The sequence below is a fragment of the Cololabis saira genome, chromosome 20, assembly GCF_033807715.1.
Source record: "Cololabis saira isolate AMF1-May2022 chromosome 20, fColSai1.1, whole genome shotgun sequence".
In the NCBI taxonomy this organism is placed as follows: domain Eukaryota; kingdom Metazoa; phylum Chordata; class Actinopteri; order Beloniformes; family Belonidae; genus Cololabis; species Cololabis saira.
Window position 1 is genome coordinate 16,775,371 of NC_084606.1, and position 10,506 is coordinate 16,785,876.

The following is a 10,506-nucleotide window of genomic DNA, read 5'->3' on the forward strand; positions in this document are numbered from 1 at the left end:
GGCAAAATAACTATTTATCCTCTTGTTGTCCACACACACCACGCCAAACTGTAATAATTACCTCTCACCCCCTCCCCCTTTCCCTTCCGATGCTTTTTCTTCCACTCCCTCCCCCTTCAAGTGCTTACACACGGAATTATGTTTTATAATAGTCATCACTTTACATCTACAACTTCTATTATTCCACCTTGAATGTTTATTCCTGAGTAAAATGTTACACACGAGGAAAAAAAAGAAAAAAGAAAGTGAGATGAAACTGAGTTGCTTTTATTTTCTTGTCACTTTATTTGATGTTTTTTGTAGTGCATTTCATTGAAATGTGTAGTTTCCCGCCACAGCGCCCCCTGGCGTGTGTTGACCACGCTGCTTTTTCCCGCCATAGCGAATTCTTCCCGCCATCGTCATCAAACGTGTCAAAAGTAAATCTCGCGATACTGCAGCCACCATAGGCAACACCATATACATATCTATGGGAAAACATTGTGATTTTTTTGTATTAATTGTGACAGTTACAAACAAAAATCTGTTAGATTTGTTGAAAATCTGAAAACTAGAAAATTAACCTAAATCTAATAGAAAATAAATACACGTACAAGAAGTCAGTTCAAAAGATTTAACTGTCTTTGAATGGTCAAATTCTCATATAAATCAACTCACAAACTCTTGAAGGTGGGGTGTGTAATTTGTTTACCTCATTTAAATTGTATTTTTTTTATGCAAGATATATGGTCAAATTATTAACAGCTTCTCTGATATTCAAGTTTGTCACTCTGAACACATAAACACCCCCCAAAAAAAGAAAAAGAAAACATACATAAAGCCATCCCTTCTGAAAAGAGAAAAACATTTTGATTAAAATTAATTATGAGGTCAAAATGTGTGTTATGAAATGTATATTACAACATAAAATAGTTTATTTCATAATTAAAAACATTTCCATGTTATCTACAATAAAGCAGACCGATGACTTTATCATTTCATCTGACTGGTAACTGTTTGATTTGGTTTCTTTTTTGTTTGTTTTTTCCAAACATCCATCCTTGATTGGTCAATATTCAAACCTACCAAACATTCCTTAGTTGAAAAAAAAGATGAAGCAAAAGAAAAATAAAACACATTTCCTTTCCCTTTGCAGTCAGTAGTGTTGTCTGAGCTGGTGTGTTTATCATGTCTCCTTTTTTAAATTTCTTCTTAAAACAGAAAATTTCATCACTAACCTTCCTTAATAAGCAAAATAGGAACCACGTGGTTAAAGAGCTATGAAGTTGCAAGAAAAAAAAAAATGGGGACAAAGACTATTAGCACCTCTTTTGAAGCAACAAACTACAAACTTGGAAGTGTGGCTTTTCAAGGCAATAAATATCATCCATTAAGCTGGTGGCAGATTCACTTCTGCCTTTTCTCAAATTGGCTTCTCACAAGCCTTCAACCCTCCTGTAAGCCTCTGATTTATCTTTAGTTTGGTTTGTGCTTTATGCAGTTGGTCTTCTCGTTCTCTGTAACAGCCCCCGGATCCATCACCACCGACACCAGCAACACACGACTGAAGACCGCATAAACAAAACCGCATTCACGCTGATCAGTCCTGAATGCAACAGTAAAGGGAAGAGCATACACATCAAATAGCTTCTTGAAATCAATTAAAAAAAAAGAGAGCGAGAGAAAAAAAAATACCTGCAAGATTCTTGCTGCATTCTTTTTTTTTCCAAAACAATTAAAAACACTGAAATTCATATAAAATGTTCTCCTTTTTTCTTTTTTTTATCCAGTTCATTATTTAAATTCACAATAGATGATCAAATAAGAAATCTGTGGAGCAGCAGAGCCGTCCGTTTCTCTGTGCGTAAGTGATTATTACAACATTTTCAAACAAAATCATCAGAGTGGCGCAGGAAACGTCAGAGGGATGACTTTCGAATACTTTTCCGGCAACCGTGTGGTCTTTGTTCGTTTACGTCCCCGAGATGACATGAGCATCATTGCAATGAACCATTATGTGCCAACGCCTGAGTCTGCTGTTCATTCATGTTCAGTCACATTTAATGGGTTTTCTTTGTCCTCCCGTCTCTGCGTAGCGCTCTCCCGTCAGACGTCCGTTCCCTATGTGACCGTCGTGGAGCTCTGCGATCGGATGGCACACCAGGCCATGAACACGTCCCTGCGGAGGAGAAAAGTTCATATGTGATCAAGCTTTTGTTAACAAGAATATATGTTGCTTTTCCTTTTTTTAAGTCTGCACTGAAAACTTTTGACCACTTCGCCTTACTGCTCGTGCAGGTCCTTCAAACCAGAAACCTGCTCACAACCAGGTCTGATTTAAGTCACATGTAAAATACTTATGTGAACCACCACAAAAAAATAAAAAATAAAAATCTGAGTTGAGCATCAAGACCTGCAGCGTGAACAAATCCTCAGAGACCAGTTTATCCCATCACTCAGGACGCAGGAGACATCGGTCTTGGACACTTACTGTATTACCGCATGTTCCTTGAAGTCTGAACCGTAAAGCATCATGGGAAGTTATTCACTCGATTGATTTTGTGAACAAATGCAAGCAATAACGCTCTTTTTCATTGGGTTTCTTCGTCGTGTTTGTGGTGCATGTTTCCTAGCACATCACGACGTGTCTTCCACATTTGCTGAATTAAGTTTATTTGTTTATTGGTTTCTGACAGTTGTACCCAGTTATTTCCCGCTGCCGCCTCTGGGATTTCGAAGCAACGAATTTGGTGTTTTCAAGTTGTGATACGGGTTTATAAAGCATACAGAGTGAGATGGTGAGATCTGATCAGTCGGGAAACATTTGGCTATACATTTTAATGCCAGGTATGAGCACATATTGTACGTGGATTTCTGAGAATGCATGTTAATGCAAGGTCTAAACCGTTTCTTTTCCACCAAAGTGGCTCCAGAGCTGGTGTCAAACTTCCTTTGCTTGGAGGTCGCCGGCCACGAAGAAAGCCCCGGTTCAGAGCCAGGAAAACCAGTGCCACTCTGGCTTGAAGATCTTGCTGGGCTGGATGTGAGAGCCGGTTACGTCAGGGTGAAGGGGTGGGAGGACCAACAACCCAAACATTATTATTATGACCATGTCCCGGTCAAGCTGCTAAAGAATGGACACTGAAATCAAGCAACACTGCTCCACGGGGGAGAACAACCCCCCGTACTCTGGGACAGCAGCACCATAACAGTTTAATGTGTTTACATCAGCAGTCAGTGTCTGTGAATGTTCACCAAAGCACAGCAGAACATGGGATTCACTGTCTTCACCTAATCTAAAAACAGCATTTGCTTTTTAACTGACATCGTTGAGAGTTTCAGTCTCAGCTGCTTCTCCTTCTGGATCCTGACTAAGCACCAGGGACAAATCATGTTTGTTTACATTCAGACATGCCAGTCAGTGTTTGGAAGTGTTGCTGATCACTGTTCAAAGTGCTGCAGGCAGATGCATGTTAATGCACGTTCATGCATGTTAATGCACGTTCATGCATGTTAATGCGGGCACTTGGAACAGAGTTTGCATTAGCAAATAATGCATTTGGATTAATAAACATTGTTTCAGCATCACTAAACTGTTTGTAGCCGACAATGGTTGATGACAGAATAAGAAACCCACTCAAAACAGCAGGTTTAAATTGTGTTTTTGGCTGCATTTGAAAATGGGCTACTGTGCAATAACAGCCCACCCCCAAAAATGATCTAATTAAGCTGAAATCTCTTGCTGAAAATTCAGGTTTGCAGTGTAGTACAGGATGTTTGGAGGTGCAGAACAGCGTTAACAAACACCAGCCTCAACGTTTAGAAAAGGCAGACAGGAAGTGTTAAGAGTCTGGTTCGTCTGTGTCCTTCGTGAACCGTGTTGTTTCACAGAAATCCAAAAGGACCTTAAAAGAGGCTCTGATTCTGTGTCTGGAGAAGCGAAGCAGTTCCAGCACCAGTGTCAAGCTGCTTGAAAAGGGTTATGAGAACATTTGGTGTAAAGACATCATTTAAAAAGGGAGCTTTTATCTGTATCTACAAAAATATTTTGACCGACGCAGGTAACAGAAATTTCATCAAAACCTCAAGAAATTGTGTCAATTTTTAAGAAAAATGTCTTAATTGATGTTTCCTTTCATAAAGTATAAAAAAGAAGAAGAAATAAGCGAAAGGCTCAACTTGGACCTGGTCTACGCTGCTGAATACACACCTGCAATGCGTGGCTACACACTCATTGCTACAGTACTCCTTGTCCCAGTCTTTGCTGTCCACGGCCGGGTTAGTGCAACCGGCCCGTACGCAGATGTTCGGACTCGCCGAGGGCGTCACGCTGGGACCCGGAGCCACGTTCACCTCCACCTCCATCTGTGAGAGCAGGTGAAAACATCAACCCAGCGTTCAGTCGGAGGAGAATCTGACGCTTCGTTAACCTCGACTCACCCCTTCCTCCGACTCCGCCACCTCGTCTCCGGCGGCGTCCGTCCGTCCCACCTCCACCGTCAGCGCGGACGAGGCCGACACCGCCGAGGACGATCCACCGCCCGACGTCACGATGATCGGTGCCGTCGAATCCGACTGCCGTACGGGAGGGACGACCTTAATCTGCAGCGGGGGCGGGGCGGTGGCGGCGGCGACGGCCCGCGGTTTGGCCTGCAGGGGCGGCGGCGCCTGGGCGTGCACCATCTGTTGGAGCCGGGGCGGAGGCGGCGTGCTCTGCATCTGCTGCAGCGGCGGCGGCTGGCGCGGCGACGAGGCGGCGGTGGCGGTCACCGATACCCCGCCGTGGGGCAGCGGCGTCTGCTTGATGATGATCTTGGTGACGGTGGGGGGGTTGGAGCTGGCGGGCGGAGGCTGCGGCTTGATGGCGCCGGTGCGGGAGCGAGTGGTGACTTGAGGCAGGTCCAGGATGATGTTGGAGGTGCAGATGTTGGTGATGGTGTTCTCCTCGGGGTTGTAGTGCTGCGATCTGGTGGGCCGAGCGCTTGTAGTGGTCGGTGCTGCTGTTGCTGCTGGAGCCGGGGCCGGAGCTGGAGGTGGAGGTGGAGGAGGCGATGGGGCCGTGTCCATCACCTCTATAGGGGCCTGACAGGTCGGGAAGAAACACAAGAGAGCAAGTTAGAAAAGCTTAAACAAGTAGGCTGTCAACATTGAATTTTAGTGCATAATTTTCCTGGCTTGCTGCCCTGCCTGTCGGTGTTTGTCTGATGTCACCTGTCATGTTGCCTATTAGTTTGTGCATGGCTTTTTATTCTGTGTTTAGTGCTTTTGTCTTGTTTGTTTTTGGCCTGTTATTGTATTGTGTCTTGTGTTATTAATGCTGATGTTACTGTTGCTGCTTCATGTTGTTTCTGTTTTCGTTTGTAGCAATTGTCTGTTGTTGAGCTTATGTTAACCTGTGTGTGTATGTATTTTAGCTTAGTTTCTTACCTTTTAATCTTTATTCTGATATAGCCTTTTTATTCGGAAATGTTTTATTGATTGTGTCTTAATAATTTTTCTTTTAGGTTGACTATTATACACCAGTCCAGGGACAGCAGATGCAAAATAGCCTTTTTGGCTAATTCCGGCACATTTTACATTTGTTTAAATGTGTTATTAATGTGCATTGTCCCCGTTATTTAAACCTTTAAATAAATAAATAAATAAATAAAGAAATAAATAAATACAACAACATGAATGACTTTACAGTATGTTTTCTGCTGAAGGATGATTAAATCTCAAGAATAAAGTCGTTTCCCGCCAGCGGGGGATCTATTATTCCGTCACCTACACATTCACTTGTTAGTTACAGGTGACGGCCACAACAATCAAACCCCTTTTCCAGCAAATCAAAATCTGAAGAACGTGTCGTAAAAGTGTTCGAGCTGCCATCCACATGTGTCTGTGTCGCGATGTCAGACTTGTTCCAGCGTCAAACAGTATAAATACAATAGTACATACACGGTAAAGGTAAACTGATAATTGGATTTCATTAAAATGAAGCTTTGTGAGCGCGGAGCGGAGGGGAGGAGCTACCTCGTGCGAATGAGAAAAAAAATGACAAACGCCAACATGATTACAGCAACTGCAGAGAAAAGAATGGTTTGGGTTAATCTGAAGGTGTATTTGAAATACTTTTCTTTCCACAATATATTATCTCTTTCTTTCATTTATGATGTTTATTTATGATGTGTGCTGTCTGGGTATTAAAGTGAGAATGTGTGTGAAAATGACCAGATGTGTGTTTTTAACCACGACTGTGTGAGTTTTTCTATGTTAAATGTTGATTTTATTATGTAAACCACTTTGCGTTACTATTGTATGAAAAGTGCTGTATAAATAAAGTTTCATTTGATTTCTCATCACAGCCACCAGACTGGATTGAGAAAGGACAAAACTTCAGTTACTGATACAACTTTATATTCACTGGTGTGACTTAGTGTTTTAATTAATGTGTCGACTAAAGGTGTTAAACAATAAAAACAAACTAGCAGAACTCAGTTTTGTCAGTAAAGTCTGGAGGCCGACAGACAGAAAATGTAGCAGTGAATACAGAAGAAAAATGCCTGATGGTTATTGTGTGTATTTCAAGAGGGAATATTTAAACATTACGCTGTTGCAGCGTGAGCATAGCTGCACTCAGCTTTTACGTTCACTCGATGCCTCCTCTGGAAGGAATTAGAGGACGGAGTTGTGTGGATTTTGAAGCCTGTTTACCCAAATAAAATGTAGGAGGATGAATAAAAGCCCAACTGGCTTGTGAGACTTGAGGAGTTTTACAGTAAACTTGTGGGATTAAGACATTTCAGTAGTAACACGCCACACATTTTAGCTCTGCTGCCTGCGTTTTACACTTTAAGAATTTGTTAAACACCATCAAAGGCATTTTCACTTTACTGAAATGTATTAAGCGGATGAAGGTGACGCTAAAAGGGTTTCATATCGACAAACCCTTAAAAATTAAACACCAATTCATCCACATGGATAAAAACCTTCTGCTGAACTGAACTCTCTCTAACTGGCAAGACCAGAAAACTTTATTAAGTACTTTAAAACATTGCAACAACCCACCAACCCCGATGAAGATAGGGATAAAAAATACTTGAGAATAAATAAAATAAAAAAATCCATCAAAGCATCTCCGGCCAACTTATACTTGTTATATTCATGTGTAACAGCAGGGGGAGCTGTTGCTTTTAACACACATTTTAATGTAATGTAATTGAATGACGGGTTGGAATAAAAGTTATTGCTTATTAATTTCCCTCCTTGTATGTTATTTACTGTTGTCGGCCAACAAAATTTGTACTTTTTCTGTAACTCACATAAATCTACAAGCAGGCAAAGTTTTAAAAACATGGGTTTTACAATATTTCTAATAAATTGGAAACAAATCCTCTTCCTTCACCCGTCTCTGCCATCAAGCCAATTTAAACCAGTTTCAGAAATGTAACCTCTTGTTCGTATCTGTAAAAAGTTCAGAATTGTTCACATTTTCATTCGACCCTGAAACAAACTTATTTCACATAAACTTATTTGTACTTGTATCATGAAGGAAGCCCGTCCGGTGCAGCAGAGAGACCGCTTAGACTCATTTGGACTAATTATGTGCAGGTTAAACCGACGGAGCGCCGGGGGGAGCAGAGACTCTCCCTCCGGCTGCAGGTGGGAGAGAGAGAAGAGAGAAGAGAAGAGAAGAGAAGAGAAGAGAAGAGAAGAGAAGAGAAGAGAGAGAAGAGAAGAGAAGAGAAGAGAAGAGAAGAGAAGAGAGGAGAAGAGACAGCATCCTCTTGCTTGCTTCACTCACCTGAGAGATCTGGCTGTCCCGGTACTCCGAGAGGGCTTTCAAGTAATCCCTCTTCGCAGCTTCGTTTTTCCTCTTGTAACCTGGAACAAGAACAAAATATAATGCTATCAGGTCCTAGATGGATGGAGGCATCTTCCTATCCGGCTATCTCTCCCCCACGCTCACTTGTTTCTGTTCCTCCCCAGACTGTCCCACATGGAGGCCACTATCTTGGAGACCTCCCCGAACGTGGCGTTGGGGTTCTGCCCCTTTATGGCGGCCTGCGTGTCCCTGAAGAACAGGGCGTAGGCCGACACGGGCTTCTGAGGCTCGTTGGGGTCTTTCTTCCTCTTGCCCTTCTTCCCCCCGCCCCCGGCCCCTCCCTTACGCCCGCCGGCCGAGGAGGCGCTGGAGGTCGGGGCGGAGAGCGGCGACTCGGAGAGGGAGGAATCCAGAGAGATGACTCCGGGGGAGACGGCCAGCGAGACGGGGAGACTCCACCAGAACGCTCTGAGTGGAGAGGAGGACAGGGAGCAACATCAGAGTGACGAACGAGTGCAAAAGCAGTTTTACAAGTCATGTAAAAGATTTGGAGACGAACCCTCCTGAAGTCGTCTACGTCGTCGTCCTGCAGCGAGCTGGTGGGCGACGCCGTGGCGGACAGCGGGTTCTCAGGTGACTGCTGCTGCAGCATGTTCCCGCCCCCCAGGCCCAGCCCCAGCTGGGCGCTGAGCTCCGACTGGTCGATGGTGGTCAGCTGGTTGGACCCCAGTAAAGCCTGACCCATGTCCCCCAGCGGGACGTCGATCGTCACCGGGGACGAGCTGCTGAACTGAGAACCGATGGGGTGACCGAGATCCTGGGGAGGGACACAAGCAGGGGTGAAATACTCTGTTGAGGTCACCTCGGAGAGATGGGAACGGTTCGCGGCTCCTCACCATCCCCAGCGACGGACCCCAGCAGCGTGCTGCCCGCCGACTGGTTCATCACGCCCAGGCTCAGGTGCTCCAGGCCCTGCGTGGGGGCGCTGACGTACGTGGAGGCGAAGGACGGGTCGTCTCCCTCCACCACGGCGTTGCCCGGCACCACCACGCTGTCCGACGGCCCCGTGTCCGACAGCTCCCCGAAGTGAGACACCACGTCTGACACGGTGAGGGCCGAGTCCGGGTCCAGGGAGATGGGAGGGATCTCAAACTCCTCATCGCCGAGGCTGGGAGTGTGAAAGGTCTGGAGGAGGAAACAACAGAAGAGACGAGCACGAGTTAGAGAGAGAGAGAGCAGCACTGCCCTGATACAGAAAGGTAGTTTGTTTCACTGACTCTGGGAATGTACCCCTCATTCAAGAATTTTGGAAAGAGATTATTACAATTATATCTCTGTTCATCAAAAAGCAACTTCCTTTTTGTCCCAAGCTTTATATTTTTGGTTGTTTCCCTGCAAGTTGTACTTTGAACTAGGGCTGCACGATTCTGGACAAAATGAGAATCACGATTTTTTTGCTTAGAATTGAGATCACGATTCTCTCACGATTTTTTTCCAATATAAAATTTATTGCACTTATTACTTTAACTTTGCAACAGCTGAACAAAAATATAATAACAATAAACATCTCTTGTCTTCTTTACACAAACCTTTGAATAATTTAAACAATAATAACAATTTTGAACAATATTTGTTCCTCCCTGAGTTGAACACCCTTTCAGAAAGGGGACTTGTAACAGATCTGTAGTTCTGAGGCAACAAATTATTCCTCTGGCTGGGATGAACCCCCCATTGCCTTTTGCTGCTATTAAGAAGCTGCCGATACAAAAGGTAAACGTTACAAAAAATATGATGGTGCCTGATAAAAGACTGGCATCAACTTTTGTAACAGCTGACATTGAACATAAAAACAATAAACATCAAAAAAAAAAAAAAAAATATATATATATATATATAATCGTCGTCATTTGGAAATGAGATTGCGTTCAAGCATGAATCGAGATCGCGATTTTTTAACGATTAATCGTGCAGCCCTACTTTGAACGATAGCAGGAAGAAGATGGTGGTATTTTGTCTTCTAGAAGCTAAACATAAAAAATCTGTTCACAGACCAAGTAGGCAGAATTGGGTTGAGGGATTGAGGGTTTACTGCAAAGGAGAATATAATACATTTGAGAAGATTTTTTTTTTTAATGCAATTTCTGCATTTTTTTTTTTATTGAAGCTTTGTAGTCTCCTGTTGTATTATATATTTTTTATTCTTATTTTTATATATGCAACTTATTGTTTATTTCTAATAAGGTCACTGATCACATTTTGGATGGTGGGAGTGTTCAATAAGTACACAATGTGTTTCCATCTGTGTATGTACATGTTGGTCACTCATTAGCTCCTTTTCTTTTCCCTGAACTCCATGATGAGAATCAGTCAGTTACCACAACAGTAAAATATACCACTTAAATCTCTACATTTGGATTATCTTCAAGTGCCTATTTGTACGTATTAATGTGCCTTGTTCTGTTTTGTGTCTTTGTACTGTAATTGAAAAAGTCAAGAAAAATATTTGTCAAAATATAAAGCAGCACTGAAACATTTCAGACGGCCCAGTCTCCATTACAGTCCAGCACCTCCTCCATCGGGGTGGGTCTTCACGGCTCCAAGCATTGCCCCATCTAACTCCTGACTTATCTGGCGCCCCTAAAGCATCGGCAGCGCGCCTTATCACCTACTTCTCCCTGCACACGCTACATGTCCTAACGTTTGAAGGGAAACAGATATGT

General features: G+C 43.3%; 1 protein-coding gene across 1 annotated transcript in view; it reads right to left on the reverse strand.

Annotated features, from left to right (window-relative positions):
- Positions 1 to 599: 599 nt before the first annotated feature.
- Positions 600 to 10,506, reverse strand: part of tox4b (TOX high mobility group box family member 4 b) — a 22,231-nt gene continuing 12,324 nt past the window's right edge. Inside the window, 9 exon segments of the mRNA XM_061709795.1 lie at positions 600 to 2,158; positions 4,190 to 4,344; positions 4,420 to 5,061; positions 7,766 to 7,845; positions 7,929 to 8,235; positions 8,237 to 8,254; positions 8,346 to 8,603; positions 8,683 to 8,694; positions 8,696 to 8,971. Coding sequence (XP_061565779.1) covers positions 2,101 to 2,158; positions 4,190 to 4,344; positions 4,420 to 5,061; positions 7,766 to 7,845; positions 7,929 to 8,235; positions 8,237 to 8,254; positions 8,346 to 8,603; positions 8,683 to 8,694; positions 8,696 to 8,971 — 1,806 coding nt within the window. The 3' untranslated portion in view covers positions 600 to 2,100.